At 37.0% G+C, this 21,841-nt stretch overlaps 1 protein-coding gene across 1 annotated transcript in view; it reads left to right on the forward strand.

The window, feature by feature from the left end:
- The first annotated feature begins 3,880 nt into the window (after positions 1-3,880).
- The window catches only part of TBC1D8B (TBC1 domain family member 8B), a 64,393-nt gene continuing 46,432 nt past the window's right edge, over positions 3,881-21,841 (forward strand). Inside the window, exons 1-4 of the mRNA XM_017546434.2 lie at positions 3,881-4,169; positions 17,639-17,749; positions 19,819-19,937; positions 20,908-21,133. Coding sequence (XP_017401923.1) covers positions 4,040-4,169; positions 17,639-17,749; positions 19,819-19,937; positions 20,908-21,133 — 586 coding nt within the window. The 5' untranslated portion in view covers positions 3,881-4,039. The remainder of the gene's footprint in view (positions 4,170-17,638; positions 17,750-19,818; positions 19,938-20,907; positions 21,134-21,841) is intronic.

The raw sequence follows: 21,841 nt of genomic DNA on the forward strand, positions 1-21,841 counted from the left end.
CCAGGTCAATCAGTAAAAACATATTTAGAGATACAATTGGAATGGTAGGAAGATTCCTTCCCCCACCTACATCTAGTTTCTGTTCACTTATGAAATATTTTATTTAAGTTCGATGATGTTGAGAAATGTTATCACCTTAGGCTGTAACAAATTTTGAATTATTTACCTTGTTCATTGCTTTTTGCTGAGAGTTAATTTTTTATATTTTTAAACATTGAACAATATAAAATTTAAACAAATGTAGTACATGAGACTTAAAATAAATTCATTATTATGATGGACACTTTGACCTCCTGAGATGAATGTTCATTATCCTCTACTATCAGAGCTAAAGTGAAATGTTTGAGAAACCTTATCCACTAGTTCTCAACTTTTTTCTACATAAACAGTCTCATGAATGTGGAACACTAATAGGCATACCTAGACTTTTGTGGTTAAGAGAGTAGTACAAATAAATAGGATTTAGTATGGAAGGTTAGTGGCAATTTCCTCTTCTAGTTATAATCCCAACTGATAACCCACGTCTAAACCACTGCCTTAGAAAACTAAACAGTCATGTCCTGTTATAAACATTTTTTTTTTTTTTTGAGACAGGGTCTCGCTCTGTCACCCAGGCTGGAGTGCAGTGGCACAATCTCAGTTCACTGCAACCTCTGCCTCCAGGCTGAAGCGATCATCCTACCTCAGCCTAGCGAGTAGCTGGGACCACAAGTGCATACCACCACACCAGCCTAATTTTTGTACTTTTTTGTAGAGATAGGCATGTTCTCCAGACTGGTCTCAAACTCCTGAGCTCAAGCAATCTGCCCACTTTTCAGCCTACCAAAATGCTGGGATTACAGGCATGAGCCACCGCCCCCAGCCCCTGTTATAAACTTTTTAAAAAAGCAATTCAGTGATCTAAAATTCATTAACAGCCTGTTTTTTAGAAGATATCTATGTGGGTCTTAATAGAAACATGAGTATCCCCAATTCGTTGTAGAGTTTGATTTTCAAATATCTAATTTGCTTTAAATCAGTGCACCTAAAGCTTTAATGCGCCTACAAGTTACCTGGGGATCTTGTTAAAATGCACATTCCAATTCAGCAGGTGTAGAAGGAAGTATGAGATTCTGAATTTCTAGCAAGTTCCAGGGTAATGCAAACATTGCTGGTCTGGGGTCCACACTTTCAGTAGCAAAGCTTTAAATGGCTCTCATCTAGCAGTAGTCTGTCTGTTTTGAATTATACTGCTTCTAAGCTAGCTGCAGACAGTAAAAAAGTATAAGCTAAGCTAGTGACATTCCTTTCAGAAAAGCCAGTAAAATCCTGAGTGACAGCCTCAGTCTTTCCATAGCACAGGTTTTGGAATTGCTATTTAGGGTTTCCAAATACCTTTTCTTATAGATGTTTGAGGCTCTTAGAAGGCTGAGTCAGCTGGAATACTGACCTTCAGAAAAATGAATTTATCTCTTCATGGTATATTATTGGATCTGTTAATATGTGGCTTGTATAAATCAGAAAACAAGAGTGGAAGCAGACAGATGAGTTGGGAAGCTATATTACCATATGGGAGGAAAGTGTTGTGAGGCTGATCTAAAGCCATCATAGGAAGATAGAAAGTACTTTTGAAAAAGAAGTAGGAGAGAGAGAGAGAGAGAGAGAGAGAGATCGACCGACCAAGTTCTTACCTTCAGTGTCTTGGTAAACAGAGGTGCTTTGAACTAGGAAACCTAGTAGGAGAAACATTAACCAGGAAGAATATTGGAAAAATAAGTTTGGCTTTGAACATGTTGTATTTGAGGTAATTATGGACCATATGCATAGGCAGTATCGTGTCATCGTTTGTAATCAGACAAATCTAGGTTCAGATTCCAGCTTTGCCATTTATTTAGCTATATGATCTTAAGCAAGTTATTTAACTTCTCTGAGTCTCCTTTCCTTCATCCATAAAGTAAGCATTTGAAAGTGTGCAAGCTTATTAATGAAAATTAAATGGCATAACACATATACAGCACCAGTACAGCACCAGCAATGCAGACAGTGTGCAATCCCAGTCCTCTTTCCCCAAGCAATTTATATTGACACAGAATAGAGTGACCCACTCTGTTTTTTAAGGTGCTTCTAGGAAAATACTTTTATTTGCAAGGGTGTGAAATAAATTGTTTATGATAGAGCCAAAAAAATTAGATCACCTAAGTAATTTAATTAGGAAAAAAAATGTTTACATAGTCAGTGAAATGCTTATTTACTAAAGCAGGAGCTCTCTAAATGCTCTGCTGTAAGCCAGAAGTGGGCCTGATCCTTTAACAGGGAGCATATGGGTATACCTGGATGAAGTTGCAGAGTAAACAGGTAGAAAAGCCATCCAGTTCAGCATCTCCTTTGCCACAACTGTCACCTTTAAGAGTATTGGAAAAGAATGTGGTTTGATGGGGAAGGAAGTAAAGGGGGAAGGAAAGGTAAAAAGAAAGGAAGACATCTCTCAACATTTGCTACATTTACTGATCATTCTCCAGGAAGAGAAGAAAAAATTATCTCCCTTAGTACACATTCAAATTGTGATGGGTTTTCCCAAAGACACATTGCAGTCTGGACTCTAAAAGGATTGTCTCTTTCCAAACTGTCCAGATAGCTGCCTTGGGACTACTTACTGCCATTTAGTAGAAGAGAACCCCAGATTGCTCCTTTTCTCATTCACAAGAAAAATCCCTGTTTGGAGCACGCGCCTGCCTCACTGGAGATGGCTCACATCTTGGAAGGTTATCCCAGAGACGCTCCTCCAGGGCAGATTTCCTTGGCTTGGCATCTGCACGTGCCCCATCACATTTTTTTTTAATCCACATGGCTTTGAGGCTTTATTATCAAAACAGCTCACCAAGAGCCCCTTGCTTATACATTGCCTCCCAACTCCTGCTTCCCTCTAAACTTGTCTTCATTCTTAGTGCACTATTTAATTCCGGTGGACTTAGTTACTGCAATACATTTTTAAAAAATCGCTCAAATATTATTTCCTCACAGGGATATCATGCAAATTACTGACCTCATTCACCTTAGTGTTCAAACCGCTGGGCATCATTGCCAAGATACAAAGAGGTAAAGGTGGTCCTCAAAGGGAGTATTTTTTCTTAAGAGTTTGAGAAAGAAAAAAAAATGCTCATACATTGTTTAGATTCCAAAATAGGAAGTTGGACAAGAGATTTTCTGTGGTTCATTACAGTAGTTTAATAAACAGATAGGGGCCACAGTGAAGGAAGGAAGGGGTGCACCGAGTGAAGAAAATGCGTGACTTCTGGAGATTTTATATTCTTCCTATACAACCAAAAAGAGCTTAATCTAGGCATGAATTTTAGATTTAGAGAAGGAATCGATCACTGACTGTGTGACCTTGGCTAAGTCACTTCCCCCGTCAGCACTTTCCTTTATTAATGTGCAAAGCGAGACGAATATCTACGTGGCAATACTGCTGTGAGAATTACATGAGATCACCTGAGTTTATTCTGAGAGATTAAATGTTAGTTGTTGCTACTGCTGCTTCCTGGAGTGAGCTGATATTTCAAAAGTCCAGGAACTTTGTTTTCTACAGTTTAATGCCTTCAGCTGTAAAACGATAAAGAGAAGCAACACCTTTACACCTGGAACTCACTTATTTTGAACCAAAAACCGCTTTAAACTTCAGATAGGCAAAACACACTTAACTGTTGGCGGGGACCCGCTTTGAAAGCGTCCCCACCCATTCTCACCCCAGTGTATTGTGGGAAGCGTAGTCCCATGTTCCAGTTGAGTGAGCAAAGAAAAGCGTGTAGGAAACTACAACTCCCAAGAGGTAAAGAAGCGGGACTATTTCCCAGTCTGGCGGTAGCGCTGTAGGAGGGAATTGGCAATCTCTCTGCCTACGTGGGAGAGAAGGGAGGGTTGGGGGAAGTGTGGAAAACCTGAACCCGGGCTGCTGTCGCCTGAGGAAGATTTGGTGGGAGGAGAAATAGAGGGAAAGAGACAGGTTGAGGGTGAGGTGAGGAGGACATCTAGGTCGCTCCTCCCGGGGGTCACAAAGTTCGCGATGTGGCTGAAGCCTGAGGAAGTGCTTCTGAAAAATGCGCTGAAGCTGTGGCTGATGGAAAGGTCCAACGACTACTTCGTGCTGCAGCGGCGTCGGGGCTACTGGGAGGAAGGCGGAGGGGGGCTCACAGGTAAGCTGTGGCCACCCCTACCTGCCTCTGGGCTGTGTTCGCTGTTACTTAAAAGGTGGTGAGGAGAACAGTTACTCGTCGCTACCCGTTTCTCGATCCTAAACCGTGGGCGGAAGGACTAGGTTTCTTCTCCCGACACCACTTTTCCGCCACTATCTCCAAGTCCTGAGAATGTCTCACTGGACAACGAGTTGCTCTTTAGTTGGGACAAGGGGAATGGAGGAGTGCTGTTCTCTCTGAGGCCAAGGAAGAAACGGGTATCTGCCTTGTCGCTTCCCATGGGGGGATGGGGAGTGATGACGAGTGTTAGACCTAGACAGGTCGCATTTAGGCTGGTGACAGGGGCCAGTTCGAAGTTGTGAACTTAACTTTTTTTACAAAACCCATACCGATTATCAGCACCCTGGGGACTTTAAGTGTGTGGGGGATGGGGTGGAGTGGGGATGAGGGGATGGTGAGGAGAAAGGGAGCCGCCCCAATCACATCCTGAGAAATAGACTTCAAAAAAGAGATTAGGGAGGAGGGAGAACTGGAGACAGGGGAGGTGGAGGGATAGGCTCAGAATTGCTCATCTCTCCCAGTTTAGCATCTTTGACTTTGTCTCCAAGTTTGCAATCTTTGGGCTCTCCTCTCAAAGGCTGTTAACAACGTGGTAATAAATTAATCTCTTGAGTGACTGGTGCTGCCCCTTCATTCAAAGCTGTGATTGCAAGGCAGATGGTAAGAGTTTAACTCTTCCTGTCCAACCCACCCTGTCCCCAATTCATAAAAACTGGTTTTTGGCCAAGTGTTTAAAAGTTCCAAAGAATGTTATTTTGAGACCACTCATCTTGGGTAGGGACATTTAAAGTGTTGGACGTCGGGAAAACAAGAGCTCTTTTTCTAATCAATTTCTAATTTGGTATTGTAACCTTGAAGTGCTGTACCACACAGCGTGATGTAATGGAAAGAGGGAAGAGTCCCGAAAACCAGCATTTTAGCCCCATCCTACTCTCTTACTTGTTGGATGACATTCCTCAAATTCTTTCATTTACTAAACCTTAAGCACCTACTGTGTGCCACAAGGTTCACAAGATTCAGTTCCTTGGCTTTGCAGTGCTTATAACCTGGAAAAGAAGGATGGGATGGGCTAAGGGGAAAAGAAGACCAACTAGTAAACCAGTGAAGTTATAATTCATGGAGGAGATGACCTTGCTTTTTCTCTCTTGGAAAATGGTGCCTGCCTCACAGAGTTCAGAGGATAAAACGAAAGATAATAGTGCCAAATCAATGTATGTCATTAAGATGGTGATAAATGCATGCTGTTATTTCATTTTCAAGATACTCCCAGGGTGCAGAGAATTCTGAGGTTCTACGGGACATTTTAAAAAATTTTGCTAGACCTATTAATCTTATCCAGTTTCTAAAAAGAGTCTTTTGAAAATATGGCAACAAAAATTGTCCTGTTAAATTTGACATTTTATCATTTTCTAATTTTTAAAAATTACTAATGCTATTTTGCAGAAGAGTCCTTCCATTTAATAGATGCAGATATTTTCTAGATCAAAATTTTAGAATCAGTGTTCATAATTACCCAGTGACATAAATTATCCACTTGAGTCCATTCACAATAGGTCAGGATATATTTAAAATAGATTTCAGGCCAGGCACAGTGGTTTAGGCCTGTAATTCCAGCACTTTGGTAGGCTGAGACAGGTGGATCGCTTAAGACCAGGAGTTCAAGACCAGCCTGGACAACATGGTGAAACTCTGTCTCTACAAAGAATACAAAAATTAGTCAGCCATGTGGCCCCAGCTACTCAAGACACTGAAGTGGGAGGATGGCTTGAGCCTGGGAGGTCAAGCCTACAATAAGCCATAGCAGGGCCACTGCACTCCAGCCTGGGAAACAGAGGGAGACTCTGTCTCAAAAAATAAAATAAAATAGATTTTATAGTCCTGTGTTACAGCCTCAGGAATAGTCTTATAATTTATTTTCGTTCCTCATAAGAAAACTGTGTTCCTCTAAAATAAGTAGGTAAATCAAATTCTTGAAAATCAAATTACCATATTGTAGTATTACATGGTTCTTAACTTGTTGCAAGTTTCCTTTAAACAATCACTCCTTGTTTTCTGTGTTTAATTTTTCATTTGACATCCTTTCTTTCTCTTTCTTTTTTTTTTTTTTTTTTTTNTTTTGAGACAGAGTCTCACTCTTTCGCCAGGCGCCAGGCTGGAGTGCAATAGTGTGATCTCAGCTCACTGCAACCTCCGCCTCCCGGGGTTCAAGCAATTCTCCTGCCTCAGCCTCCCGGGTAGCTGGGATTACAGGCGCAGACCACCACGCCCAGCTAATTGTTTTTGTATTTTTAGTAGAGATGGGGTTTCACCATGTTGGCCAGGATGGTCTCGATCTCTTGACCTCGTGTTCCACCCGCCTCAGCCTCCCAAAGTGCTGCGATTACAGGCTTGAGCCACCGTCTCCCCCGGCCTTTTTTTTTTTCTTTTTTTAGAGACAGGGTCTCTCTGTTGCCCAGGCTGGAGGGCAGCAATAGTGATGTGATTATAGATCACAGTAGCCTGGAACTCCTGGGCTCAAGTAATCCTCCCACCTCAGCCTCTAGAGTAGCTGGGACTTCAGGTACAAGCCACTAAGTCTGGCTAATTTGTTTATTTTTATTTTTATTTTTTTGAGATACAGGCTGTGTTGCCCAGGCATGGTCTTGAACTCCTGGCCTTAAGATCCTCCCACCTTGGTCTCCCAAAGGGCTGGGATTGGACTTAGAAGCATGAGCCACCTTATCCAGCTTGACATGCTTTCTTCTTAAAGCATGGACAAACTGCACTAGTTTACCTCTATCCTACCCACTCCACTTACTAGTCCCCATATCTCTAGAATAAGAGGAATTTGTCTGAAAAAATAAACTAAGATTTCTACCACACATACATGTTGCAACTAGTGATATCCCAATTCATTTAGTGGTCAGTTTATATCATTCCATGATTATTTTACCTGTGGTATTGACAAAATGCTTGAAATTACCGCTTGAGAGCTACCACTGTAATTCCATGTAAATTAAAACAAAATGGATCAGAAAGGAACAAAGAGGTGTGTTTAGGGTTTGCTTGATTCTTTTTAGTCCAGAGTGAAAGTGTGTGCTGATTGTCCTAGCTGCTCAATTACTGTATTCTTACTTAAAATCATAAAGCCAAAAGCTTTGCTGTGCTTTACCACAAATCCTCATTTGGATTAGCTCTCACAGGAGCTTGAGTGTATGCCAGCATAAGCTTGCCTTTGTCCATTTTATTTGCTAAAATCCAGTGTTATGTGCTATCCCTTTAAAATATTAGTTTATGCATTTTGTTTAATGAAGAAATGATAATGATCGTATAGAAATGTTAATGGTTATACTTTAAGATTTCATTTCTTTGCCATGTGATAATTGGTGGTAATCACCAGCAATGTAATGACTTTAAGTGTGGACTTGATAAAGTTAATTAACTCCATTTTTTTTCTAATAATGGAATAGCAGCCACAGAGAACCCTAGGATTATTAAAACAAGAGATGAGTTTGGAAGTTAGAATTCTGAGGTACCCCTTCTAAATTTTTGAAACACTTCTAGTGGATATCTGATAAATTACTGACCATCTGCCAAACTTTATCTTACTTAATTTTTCTGGCTCACGGCAGGATGGACTATCTTGTGGAAATTTTTGTTATACAGAGGCTGTTTTATAGGTAAAGTGATTTTCCTTCATTTAGAGAATAATCCACCCTTCTGGATTTTATGGTCCCCCTTATGTTATCCCTGCTTCTCCTAGCTAATAATGATTTTTCTATGGTACCTACGTTTAGCACCTGGTTTTATAGAGTTAAAACTAATTTATGCATATTTGTCTTATTAAGCACAAATCAATTTGCTTTGCTTGGCAGATGGGAACTACTACATGAGTGGAGCTATGGGGCTACATTCTACTTAGTACTCTAGAATATGGGATTTAGGAAGATCCGCCAATCAGGAAGCCTTCATTTATGTAGTTTTTAGAGTATTTTACCTTTGAATTTTTCATATCTGAATAGTGTATGCAGGTTCTTGGGTGTTAGATTGATATGCTCCCTCAGCAGATCTTTTTTGTGTGGTATAGAACAAAGCTAGGAAATAAAACTTATTAAAAGGGAGGATTTTTAGACATTCTGTTTCTTAGTTCCTTTTTCATCTTGGTACCATTACTTTGAAATTAAATCATCTGTAAAAACTAGAATATGATAATATTTGAAATAAGCTTTTTATTTTATAATATTTATATGGACTCTGCAAATCACTGTGTAAACAATTTGTCATAAACACATACATAATAAACAATAAGGTAGGCTTTTAAAAACCTCTTAATGACCATCCCTTGAAAATACAAAGCTCTCTCCTATTTCCCCACCCCAGACTCAAAGAGTCCAACGCTGAAAATGTTCACATGAGATATTTATTAACAAAATATCCCTGCATTTCATGCTTACAAAGGAGGCATCTGATAAAAAAATTTTGGCCTTCTAAGTAACACTCTACTGAGATGAGGGTGCCCAAATGGTAAGCATGGCATCTCATTTTAGGTAAGGAAAGATCTACCCCCCCATATACACACCACACACACACACACACACACACACACACACACACAATTAGTAAGTTAACATTTTGGCTTATTAAAAAGAAAATCCCATAGGGCAACCCCTAGAGACGGCAGATCACACTATGTGCTCCTTTCCCTCTATGGAACATCTTGGTCCCTGTGAAATCAAGTTAAAAATTACTTTTAAAGATCTCTGAATAAGAAAGAACAACTTTGTAGGAGGTTTTGAGTAATGAAGGATGATCAGTGTTACCACCCACCTTTTTTTTTAATGGTGGAAAGATTATTGACTGTATACGTAAGTGGAAAACTAATATTTGCTATCAAGTAGATTTCATTCTAATGAAAAAAAAAAAGACTGAAAAGGCATGACATTGACCATCCTTTATTTCTCAAAATCTCCTACAAGGTTGCCCTTTCTTATTCAAAGAGATCTTTAAAGGTAATTTTTTTACTTTATTTCAGAGAGCAAAATGTTCCAGGGAGGGAAAAGAATACAGTGTGATTGGGAAGAGGAATACAGTGTGATTTGTCCTCCCTAGGTATTGCCCTATGGGATGGATGGATGGATGGATGGATGGATGGATAAATAAATAAATAAATAAATAAATAAATAAATAAACAAACCAAGCTGGTCACAGTGGCTCACACCTGTAATCCCAGCACTTTGGGAGGCCGAGATGGGCAGATCACTTGAGGTCAGGAGCTTGAGACCAGCCAGGCCAACACGTTGAAACCCCATCTCTACTACAAATACAAAAATTAGCCCAGCATGGTGGTGGGTGCCTGTAGTCTCAGGCACTGGTGAGGCTGAGACAGGAGAATCATTTGAAGCCAAGAGGTGGAGGCTGCACTGAGTAGAGATCACACCGCTGCACTCCAGCCTGGATAACACAGGGAAACTCCATCTCAAATAATAATAGTAATCAATAAATAAACCAACTACAAGCCAACATTCACAAATATATGAATTTACCACCAAGTTCAGTTATTCCACTTGCCCATTAACCCTGCTTCTTTTATCTTCCTTGATTTTTTGATAGTTTTATGTTTCTATTCAGCTATAATTATTTTATAAAGGCTTAGTTTCTTCATCCATAAAATGGGGATAAAGGTTGTCTTCTCTACCTCATAGCATTTTTATGTAGGTCAAATGAGTTTTGAAACTTGTGAGCAACTATACAAATACTTGACATTTATTTATTAATGAAGGAGAAAGACATTAAAATGCCGTTTTCTGGGCCTGAAGACCAAAGGGGCTATATATTTATGCCATTTTCCCTAGTAATTACTTTCCCCATGTCATATATAGAAATTGATTTGGAGTGCTAACATAGATTATATCTGATATGCAATGATATCCCTACAAAAGCAAAACACTGATAGTTAATAATTGAAGAATTTGAGTATTATAGTGATTATGCATTTATGGTTTATAATCAGAGTAATGCACAAGAATTAGAATAACTTATCATGATATCATTTCCTTTTGACCTGTCATCACCCAAAATCTAGAAGTGTTCAAACAGTACTTCCACAAGATATCAGCATCACTTGTCTTACTGAGTGGTGATAAAGAATATATATAACTTTGGTTACCTTAGTAATATTTTTCAAAACAATACTTGAAAAGAAATAATTATTCAAATGGTGAAAACTCATGCTGTTTGTGAACAGTTGTGGAAGGCTTATGGCTATAAGGTAAGCTAAAAATAAAAATAAAAAGCAGCCAGGTGCGGTGGTGCACACCTGTAGTTCCAGCTACTTAGGAAGCTGGGGTGGGAGGATTGCTTGAGCCAGGAGTTCGAGGCCAGCCTGGACAACACAGTGAGATTTAAAAATATTTTTAAAAATAAAAGGCATAATGTTTGCCACATTGCTGTAGAGCTATGACAGATTTTATATTGCTTTATGTTAGAATGTTTGCCCAGTTTTCCACATATTGCTACTGCTATCTGAGCACAAAAGTTAAGAGTAAATCCTAAATGTAATGATATGCAATACTTTCATTCAACAGATATTTACTGAGTGCCTTTTAAAAACCATTTACTGTTTTAAGTGCTGGAGATAAAGCAATGAAAAAAACAAAGTTCTACTCTCGTGGGGCTAATACTCCAGTTGGGGGAGGCAAATAAACAAATAATATATGATATGACTGGTGGTGATAAGCAATATGAAGAAAAATAAAGTAAGGTATCATGATAGAGAGGGGAGGGAGTTGGTATATTAGAGAAATTGATCTGGGAAGGCCTCTTAGGGTGAGCTATGAGCAGAGACTTGTAGTATTAGAGTATATGAACCAAACAGATACTTGGGAACAGAGTGAATACATACAATTTTTTCTAGGAGTTTTTCTGTGAAGGGAAGCAGAAAAATAGGGTGGTAGCTGGCCCTTGTCCTGGGTGTTGAGTATACAGTGGTGAATAAGACAGGAATAGTTCCAGCCAGGTGTGGTGGCTCACGTCTGTAATCCCAGCACTTTGGGAGGCTGAGACGGGCAGATCACCTGAGGCCAGGGGTTTGAGACCAGCCTGGCCAACATGGTGAAACCCCATGTTTACTAAAAATACAAAACTTAGCTGGGTGTCTTGGCACGCACCTGTAGTCCCAGCTACTCAGGAGGCTGAGGCAAGAGAATTGCTTGAACCCATGAGGCGGAGGTTGTAGTGAGCCGACGTCACACCACTGCACTCCAGCCTGGGTGACAAGAGTGAGACTCATCTCAAAAAACAAAAAAAGACAGGAATAGTTCCAACCTTTACAGAGTTTATAATGTGATGGGTCAGACAGTTGATAAGTAAGCAAACAAATACTTTTGCTAGTATAGTCAATAATAATAGCAGCCTTGTTCTGTTGGCTTGTAAATCTCCAAAATGCAGGGAAACCCCCAAAGCAATTTTCCAAGGCCAGCTGCCTTGTAAAGTATGCTTATCCAAAATCCTGTTAAAGATACAAAGATTTCCTAAAAGCAGTGATTAATAATAGGTGGTGTACTGGTGGCAAAGTTCCAGCATGTCATCTGTGAAGTCTCTTGCCAAAAACCAGTTTGGGTTGCTTTGAATTAAATCATCCATCTATGAGTACTAACAATATCTGGGAGGTGGTTTGGTAGAAGTGGCGGTGGGGAGGCGGGGCGGCATTCTAAGTGGGAGGAATAATGTGATAGTGCAAAAGCAAAAAATAACAGTTGTTGGGAACACAGTAAATATTCTAGATTCATTTACGTGGAGTTGAAAATATGAAACTCAATATATGATGCACTTAGCAACTAGGAAAAGCAATATCTTAATCTATACCAGAGGAAAACCAGAGATAGAGAATTAAAGGGACATAAGAATTAAACCTTTGTTTTTTGTGTCCACTGCTCTTTCAGTGGACATAAAAGATCCCATGTATAACAAAAATTCCACAAGATATTCCATCCTGCTGTGAGCCAGAACAATTAAGTATGATAAAATTAGGCAAATTGTCAGTAATCTATCAGATATCCACTAGAAGTGTTTCAAATTATAAGCCAAATAAATGAACATTTTGGTGTATTGAAAAGAAGATCACATAGGGCAACCCCTAGAGAGGGCAGATCACATTGTGTGCTCCCCTCCCTCCCTGGATCATCTTGGTCCCTGTGAAATCAAGTAACAAATTACCTTTAAAGATCTCAGAATGAGAAAGGGCAACATTGTAGGAGATTTTGAAAATGAAGGATGATTAGTGTTACCTCCCCCTTTTATTTTTCGTAGCAGTGGAAAGATTATTGACTGCATATCTAAGCAAAAAACTAATATTTGCTATCAAGTAGATTTCATTCTAATGAAAAAAAAAAAGACTGAAAAGTGATGACATTGGCCATGCTTTATTTCTCAAAATCTGCAAGGCTGCCCTTTCTTATGCAAAGAGATATTTAAAGGTAATTTTTTACTTGATTTCAGAGAACAAAATGTTCCAGAGAGAGAGAGGAATACACGGTATGATTTGCCCCTTTCCCCCTCCCTTACTACACTATAAAGAAGCGAAGTTTGAAAACAAGGTATAGGGCCGGGCACAGTGACCCATGCCTGTAGTCTCAGCCCTTTGGGAGGCCAAGGCAGGGGAATTGCTTGAGCCCAGGAGTTGGAAACCAGCCTTGACCACATAGTAAGATGTTGTGTCTACAAAAAAATAAACAAAATTAGCTGGATGTGGTGGTGTGGCCCTGTAGTCTCAGCTACACAGAAGGCTAGGGTGAGTGGGAGATTGTTTGAGCCAGGGATGTGCAAACTGCAGTGAGCTGAGATTGCGCCACTACACTTCAGGCAGGGCGACAGAGTGAGACCTTGCCTCTAAATAAATAAGTAAATAAATAAAACAAGGTGTAAACACATTTTCTGACTATTATAATAATAGTAGTTGCCCTCTTGTTTTAAACTAACCAAAATGATGTGCCTGGTTTAGTTCTTCTAAATAATGTTTAAAAATACTACACGGTATATGAGTTTATTCATTTGCTGTCATACTTGCTTACTGTTTTGTACTTAGAAATTCAGATGTTGCAATTTCTTTGCTTTTCTGAGGGTTACTCTTTTTGTCCATTGGTGCGTAAGTCTTGAAGAGTAAGAAGTGGCTGTAAATATAGTACCAATTCTCATATTTTCCTGTGTTTCAATATTTAGAAATATAACTGGGTTCGATTAATAATTCATTTATTTTTTCCCACAAGACATTGTAATCTGTTGCTTATGATATCCCTAAAAAAATTCTAAATCCTTTAATGGAAAAATGATTTCAGTTAGGGAAGGAAATGAATGCTTTCATATATCCAGTTTTCAAGTAAGTGTCTTTAAAAGAATACAGGGAGAGGGAAAACAGTACAAAAGAATTATTTTTATTAACTGTTTTCCAAAGCTCTTAGTATAAAGTTGGCAGCTTTCAAAATGCCAGCTGTGGCTATTGAATTATTCCAAAATAAGCATTCTTAGTCTCATTTTAAGGACTTAGATCTGGTAGGAAACTAATAGAATCAGGAAAATCCACAGCCTTTATTGAGCACACTACTTTCTCTTATTTGAATGTATTTCCTGGTAAGTGTATTGGCAGTTTACTACTTAGTTTGTTCATTAACATTTAATGAAGCTGAGATTATAAAAAGTTCAGTAAAGGTGTACTTGTTTGACTTTGTATGCGTGACAACTCATGACAAGATACAGAATCTGCTGGAAGGTTCCAGCAATCATTGCCATGGACAAAATTTATAATTGAACATTTTACTTAGAATGGAAATAAATCTTGTTTGTAATTATACTTAGAATGGAAATAAATCTGGTTTGGAAGTTCATTACATGACTCTTCTGCAGCTAGAGCAGTGTGCCCTTACACAGTGCCCTCAATCCAGTTTACAAACAGAAAGAGCCATTTGTCAAACTTAAGGACACTTTAGTTTGTGTACTAAACTAGCACATTGATAATGAGTACTATTTTCAAGCTGTGGCTGTTTTAATGGTCTTTCCTCTAGCACTCAGCCCATTGCCCTCCCTATTTATCATTACCATTGACCTAATACAAAAAAGAAATGTTTATCAAATTTGCAGCTGTCTAAAAATTGGAAGGGACAATTAATACCATAGATCAGTGTTCTCAATACTGGCTGCATGTTAGATTCAACTGAAGACATTTTATTTTTATTTTTATTTTTATTTTTATTTTGTTTTTGAGACGGAGTCTCGCTCTGTTGCCCAGGGAGGAGTGCAGTGGCATGATCTCAGCTCGCTGCAACCTCCGCCTCCCAGTTCAAGCCTACTTCAGCTTCCTGCATAGCCAGGATTACAGGGACCTAATCCTGTATGCCACCACGCCTGGCTAATTTTTGTAGTTTTAGTAGAGACAGGACTTCACCATATTGGTCACGCTGGCCTTGAACTCCTGGCCTCAGGTGATCCACCCGCCTTGTCCTCCCAAAGTGCTGGGATTACAAGGCATGAGCCACCAAGCCCGGCCTCTGAGGACCTTTTAAAATAAACTAAAAGATACTGAATTATTTATGGATGAAATGACACAATGTCTAGAATTTACTTTAAAATACTCCAGGAGGGAGTATTTAGAACCCAGAAATTGGTACATATTAATTTCTGAATGACTTGCAGGGACTTGATGATGATTACAGCTTAATGAGCTGGAAGAGTTCCCCAAGTGACTACAAATGTAGTTTACCACTAGCTTCCAAATTATTTGTTGCATAGCTTTATACTAATTGCCTGATTTCACACTTAGAAAAAACTGAGCAATTTCCTTTCTACATAGTGCAAGGCACTTATAATCTTGTGAACATTTCTGATGCCAAAAAGTGACCTTTGTTGTCAGTGATTTTGACTACTCCTCTCACATCCACATAGCCACTGTTAATCTTTAAACAATATCTTCAAAAAGATAGTTCTTTTTTCTTTATCTATTGCCTGCTAAAGCTGTCCTGTATTCAATAGAATGCCTTCGTTTGAAATTATAATTCCCTTATTTTAACAAATTTGACAAGTTATGATATTTATTTATATTCACACACATTTATGTACATAATTCTGAGAGAGAGAGCTCTTTTGGTTGTCTGTTGCTACTACTCTTTTATCCTTTTTTTTTTTTTTTTGAGTATTTCCACATTCCTGTCTTCAAATTGAAAACATTCTCATAGTCACTATTTCAGTGCTAAAAGTGATAGAATTATTTTTCCTTTTATCTCCAAACCCATCAGTAATTCCCTCATTAGTTGAAGTAAAATTATTTCCTGTTTCTCTTGTCCTCATTCCCATTCTCTTTCCCCCAGTATGTCCTATTTCATAATATTTGTCAGGTTTTTCATTTCTATTTTTTAAAAACTTCAATTCATATCCTAACTTTTTATTCATATTAGATAACTTCTTATCTCTGTAATCTGCACATATTGCCATTGCCAAAATCTTTCTTGAACTTTGCCCTCACTATCAAAATCCTCTAACAAATTGCTAATTGATACTATGCTGCATTTGTGACCCTGGTTTTTACTTTTTATCAATTTCTATATCTACTCTCCTACCCTTTCCTTTCAGCTCTTTATGTCTTTGTCTTATCTCCTACTCTTCTAATTTACTCCTTCCATACATATAACTTCCTAATCTCACATCTGCCAATCTATCTATATTCTCATTCAAATCTTGCTTAAAATCTTAACTCTTTTTAAGTGGGTAAAGATGGGAAGAGAGCGAAAAGCCTGATTTATAATTGATTTAAATTTTTCTTAAAAATCTGCATGCTAAATTAGAGGGAAATGCCTCATAAAGCAAAACCAACAGTCAACCAATCAGAGCTTCCAGAAAAGAAAGGTCAATTTATATATTCCAGCCATCCCATTGATATAGTTAATCATGAGATCAACAAACTATATCCTTATTGTTCCCAGCAGTATGTTGAAAGTTATGGATATAAACACAGAGATAGAAGACATGGTTGTTGACCTCAGAGGACAAATAATCTAGATAAGGAGACAAAATTTGTGTACATGAAACTCTTAGAAAGTAGTTATAAAAACCAGGCTAATATATGCTAGGTTGTGTAGTACGAGTTGAACATCATTAATCTGAAAATGAAAAATCTGAAATATTCTGAACTCCGAAACATTGATTGCTGACACGATGCCACAAATGAGAAATTTCCACACCTAACCTCTTGTGACAGGTTGCAGTCAAAATGCAGTCATAACTTTGTTTCATGCATAAAATTATTTAAAATATTGTATAAAATTATCTTCATACTATATATATAAGGTATATGTGAAACAAATATGTTTCGTGTTCAAACCAGGGTTCCATCCCCCAGGTATCTCAGTATGCATATGCACTTAATTCAAAAGCTGAAAAAATCTGAAATCCGAAACACTTCTGGTACCAAGCATTTCATATAAGGGATACTCAACCTGTATAGACTTTAAGTGCTATGAATATTCAGAGAAAAGGGAAAGTATTATTGCTTGCAATTGCCAGTGGGAATTTCATAGGGGAAGCGGGTCTGGAAGAAAATGTAGAATTCAGATTAGCTGGATTGGGCTAGAAAACTTTCATTAGCATTTCTTTTTTTCATTAGTATTTCTAGGTAAAATGATAATTGCTTAGCAAAGACCCTATGGGAAAAATTAGCTGATTGTTTAAGAAAACAGTGAACTTTGTTCTAGGAAATAGTAGGAAATATAATTAGATGATTAAACTGAAACTAATTGATCAAGAGCCTTGAATTCCTAATTGAGGAATTAAGAATTGTTGAAAAGAAAATCCCTCTACAGAAGCATTTTATTTAATCAAGGTTTTATCTTGTTTAAATATCTAAGATTTTCTTAAATTATAATATTATTAATTAATATTGGGTGTTATATTGTAGCTAACCATTGTTTTAAGTGTGTTAAATGTAACAACTCATTTATTCTTTGTAACAGCCCTTTATATTAGGCTCTGTTTTAACCTTATGTTGCAAATGAGGATACAGAAAGGGTAAGTACTTTAACTTGCTCAAGTTGACACAAGCAAGTGACAGAGCCAGAATTTAAACCTAGTAGTCTATAGCACTAGATCCTACATTCTTATCTATTATATATACAACCTTATGAACGAGATATATAAGTTCTGCAGATGTGTTTTGAGACTTGGACAATTGAAGCTGATGTAACTTTTATTGAAAAGATAATTTTCTCAGATATTACTCACATTGGCATACTGTAATCTCTTTATCCCAAATACATTTTTCCTTTAAGAAAAATCTCCATAAGGACTCTTTAGGCTAGAATATTTTAAAATAAATTTATTAGTTTGTTATATGAAGTGATTTGATTTATCTCTTGTAAAGTCCTTATTTCAACATCATTCTATTACAACAGGGCTTCTGGTTGGGACTCTTGATTCAGTCTTAGACTCTACTGCTAAAGTAGCTCCATTTCGCATCCTACACCAGACCCCAGATTCTCAAGTTTACTTGTCAATTGCATGTGGTAAGTATGATTTTTAAAACATAATTAAAATTAAATAAGGGTACTAAAAAGCTGAGTATTTATATTTATCTATGCTCTGTAGTTGTTTGGGGATTTAAAAACAAGTTATATGTGCATCTTGACTTTGAGAGAATATTAAGACCTATTTTTATTTTTAAAGGATCTGGGTTATTAGTTTTTTTAAAAAAATCCATTGGTGTGAGGTACCTGAAGCATGTGGTCTAGCAGGGCTGATTCTGAACAGATTTTGCTCACTGTTACTACTATATGACTCCTTTCTTTAACTTCTGCTTTATCCAACTACTGGGAAGATGGGTACTTCCCTATGAAATAAATTGTTTCATTTCTAATAACTCAAATGAGAAGAATCTGAAGTTATCTGTGAGCATAAAACATAAAAGTTGTCCCCTAAGGAAGCATAAGCCTGGAAAATTAAATCTTTTTTATTCACACACCCATCTTCTCAGAAAAAGCATCATATCCTTGAAATATAAAGGAATGTCTTACAGTTAATGCTACATATTCATTCATGCCAGGATGGTTCAGATGCTTCCACTTATATATTATGTGTAGAAAAGGAATTAGAATAATTCTTCCTAATAAAGCAAGTCAAAATGAATTTTTAAAAATCTGCATTGACAGTTTCTTACTTCCTTTTGTGATGCCGTTATAATGTTGGTCTAAATTAGAATCCCAGATTTCTAGCCTTTTGTTATTGAAAAACTGCCTTTCTGTCTTTTCCCACTCTGTTCTTAAGTAGATATATTATACTTTAAAAAAAAAGAACAAAAGTACATGAGTTTCTGGAACATTCATACATGTGAACATACAGCATATAATTTTTTAGGATGTGTGGCTTGCTTTTTATATTTCTCCCTAAATTTCTTTTAGAGTTGCCAGTGGGTCTTTTCTCCTGGCTCTCTTAAATTGAATGTCATTTAACCTAAATAAGGATGACATTATACCTGCTGACCTCATAAGAATTCTGTAACCTCAACTTTTGTTAGTAAAAATTATTTTTTAAAAAAATGATTATATAACCTATTTCCCCAAATTAACCTGATGCAGAAATATAGTAGTTACCTACTAATGAAGCTCCCTTATACCAAAAGAATCAAACTTAAGGCCTTAACATTTCCCCTTGGCTTTTATTTGTGGATCATTAAAGTTATTATTCTTGGTATGGTGACTTAGTAACATGAATAAAATTCTAATTGGATTGTAGGAAATAGGCCATTTGCAATGTCAACAAAATTTTTAATATGCAAGTCTCTATATATTTAAAAATATACTAAAAAGTCAGCATATTTCTTTTGAAATTCATATAATCCACAGTGCTGAAAAGACTTTAAAGGTATGTGAGTGATAGGGGGATATTGATAGATACTGAAATATTATTCAAGCCAAAGCAACTAGGGCTAATAATATTTCATCTCACCCTCAGCAAGCCTCCTAACACTGATTCAGCAGGTCACATGGGTTTAACCTTGCTACAGAATTTCTAACCTCCTTTATGAAATTTCTGTAAGTTTATTAAGTCTTTTGATGAATGGGGTGACTCCGAACAAAGGTTTCATGGCTTCTGAAACAAGTAGAGTGGCCACAGTTGAAATCTACATTTACTTAGCATGTGTAGGATTGTTACATACATGCTGGTTTCAGCCACACATATTGTAGACACGGTACTAATTGCATTATTTAGAGACCAAGGATTGAATTATGCATTATGTATTTTCTGGTACTCTACATATTCTCTTAAAAGATGCTGGTTATTCTTTAGCTACTAGTAACTAGCATCTTATTTTCAGAATTTTATATATTTTCTCATGAGCTGAATTTACTTTACTCAGCTTTCATTAAGTGTTTTATTTCTATTTATAATGAGAAATACTGTTCATGCCCACATACAGGGATAAAGTAGAGAATAAATGTAATCCTTTTATTCCTTTATGACCATCATTTTTTAAAGTGAAATTTTTATTTCTTTTTAAACTAAACTTTTAAGTAACAAGAGCAGTTGTGTTGTGGGGTTTTCCTTGAGTGTTTTATTTTCTTGTGTTATTAATCAGGAGCCAACAGAGAAGAAATAACCAAGCATTGGGATTGGTTGGAACAAAATATCATGAAGACCTTATCTGTATTTGATTCAAATGAAGATATTACTAATTTTGTACAAGGAAAAATAAGAGTAAGTGACATGGATATATCTTGTAGATGGAATACCAAAGTCTGTGACCCTCATATATGAAGATCAAAGTTTGCATGGAAGGTCATTTTTTCACTGGCACCTTTCAGGATTGGTAGAAACACACATATGAATTTCAGAATCAATATGCCAAAGAAAACTGTCAAGTCTTTAGCACAGGAGGAGATTGATAGATATTGAAATATTCTCTTAACACATACTGGTTATTCTTTAGGTACCAGTTACTGACATCTTATTTACAGAATTTTATATATTTTCACGTGAGCTGCATTTAGCTTTTTCCCCTTTCATTGTCTTTGGTGCCCTTGTGAGTGCTCTTAGGGACATTTTAATTTCAACATCTCTTGAGTTTTGAGTTGAGTAAACCCTTTGTTTAGTCAAAGAAAGATATTTAGCACCTGTATTTGTAGTAGCTCCTTGTGAGGCATTAGGGAAAACCAAAGTACAAAACTGAAGAAAATCTACTTGCCTTTGTCCTAAAAGAATTATGTATGTACACACATATGATATATGTACATGTATAGATATATACAGTCGTCCCTAGGTAACCATGGGGATTGGTTCTGGCCCCCACTGTAGATACCAAAATTCACAGATGTTAAAGTCTCTTAATGTGAAATGGCATAGTATTTGCATATAACCTATGTACATCCGCCTATATACCTAAAGTCATCTCTAGATTACTCATTCCTAATACAATGCATATACATCACTACATTTGAGTGGACTCTGCATAGTACTCAGTGCATGGCAAATTTAAGTTTTGCTTTTTGGAACTTTATAGAATTTTTTTCCCAAATATTTTCAATCCCTGGTTGGTTGACTCCACGGATGAGGAACCCATGGATATGGAGGGCTGACTGTACAGTTGTATTCAACCATTTGAATGTATGAAATATATTTTTGTTGGTAGGTGATGATGAATTTTCAGAAAAAATTTTTTCTCCTTTAGGGATTAATTGCTGAAGAGGGAAAACATTGTTTTGCAAAAGAAGATGATCCTGAGAAATTTCGAGAAGCCCTTTTGAAATTTGAAAAATGTTTTGGTTTACCAGAGCAGGAGAAGTTAGTGACCTATTATTCATGCAGTTATTGGAAAGGACGGGTTCCTTGTCAGGGTTGGCTTTACCTTAGCACCAACTTTCTGAGCTTCTATTCTTTTTTGTTGGGATCAGAAAGTAAGTGGTTTCTATTGCTTACCATAGCCTTGAACTTGCTGTATGACCTATCAACTCTAATGGTGTTAGGCTATAAATAAAATAATAGGATTGATATTAAAGGTAATTAAACTGTACAATAAAAAGTTTATTTCATCTAGGGATATAATCCTTTTAAGACTGGTTGCTTAACATAAAACCATTAGAAGTGTATATAGAATGCCTTGCATATTGTGGGAAGTGAGTCAGTATTAAATGATGACGATGATCTAGCATATAACTGTTTTCAATTCCTTGTTATAAACTATCTACTTGCTTTAGTCTGTGTTTTAATCTGTTTTAAACATACAATTTAAATATAGTGGCCATAGTACCTAATGGCCCACATCTCACTTTGTAGCCACAAAGAAGAATCAAACAGTACTATTGATAGCATGCATACGAACAGCTTTTATATTGGTAGTTATATAATTTTGTAATTATGTAAAGAAATAGATTTAAATACCAAATTAGAATCATTTTTTAAAAAATTATTATTTTTATTAGTAGCTAGTCGTACGTTCCTGGTTATGTTACAACTTAGAATTGTAAAGTTAGAATTGGGAGATTTTGTGTATTTTAATGTATATGTAGAAACTTTTAAAGAAAGGCTTTCTATTTATTCTTTCCTTTTGGAATACACACACACACACACACACACACACATACACACACACACACACACACACA

The sequence above is a fragment of the Cebus imitator genome, unplaced genomic scaffold (genome assembly GCF_001604975.1).
Source record: "Cebus imitator isolate Cc_AM_T3 unplaced genomic scaffold, Cebus_imitator-1.0 Scaffold189, whole genome shotgun sequence".
In the NCBI taxonomy this organism is placed as follows: domain Eukaryota; kingdom Metazoa; phylum Chordata; class Mammalia; order Primates; family Cebidae; genus Cebus; species Cebus imitator.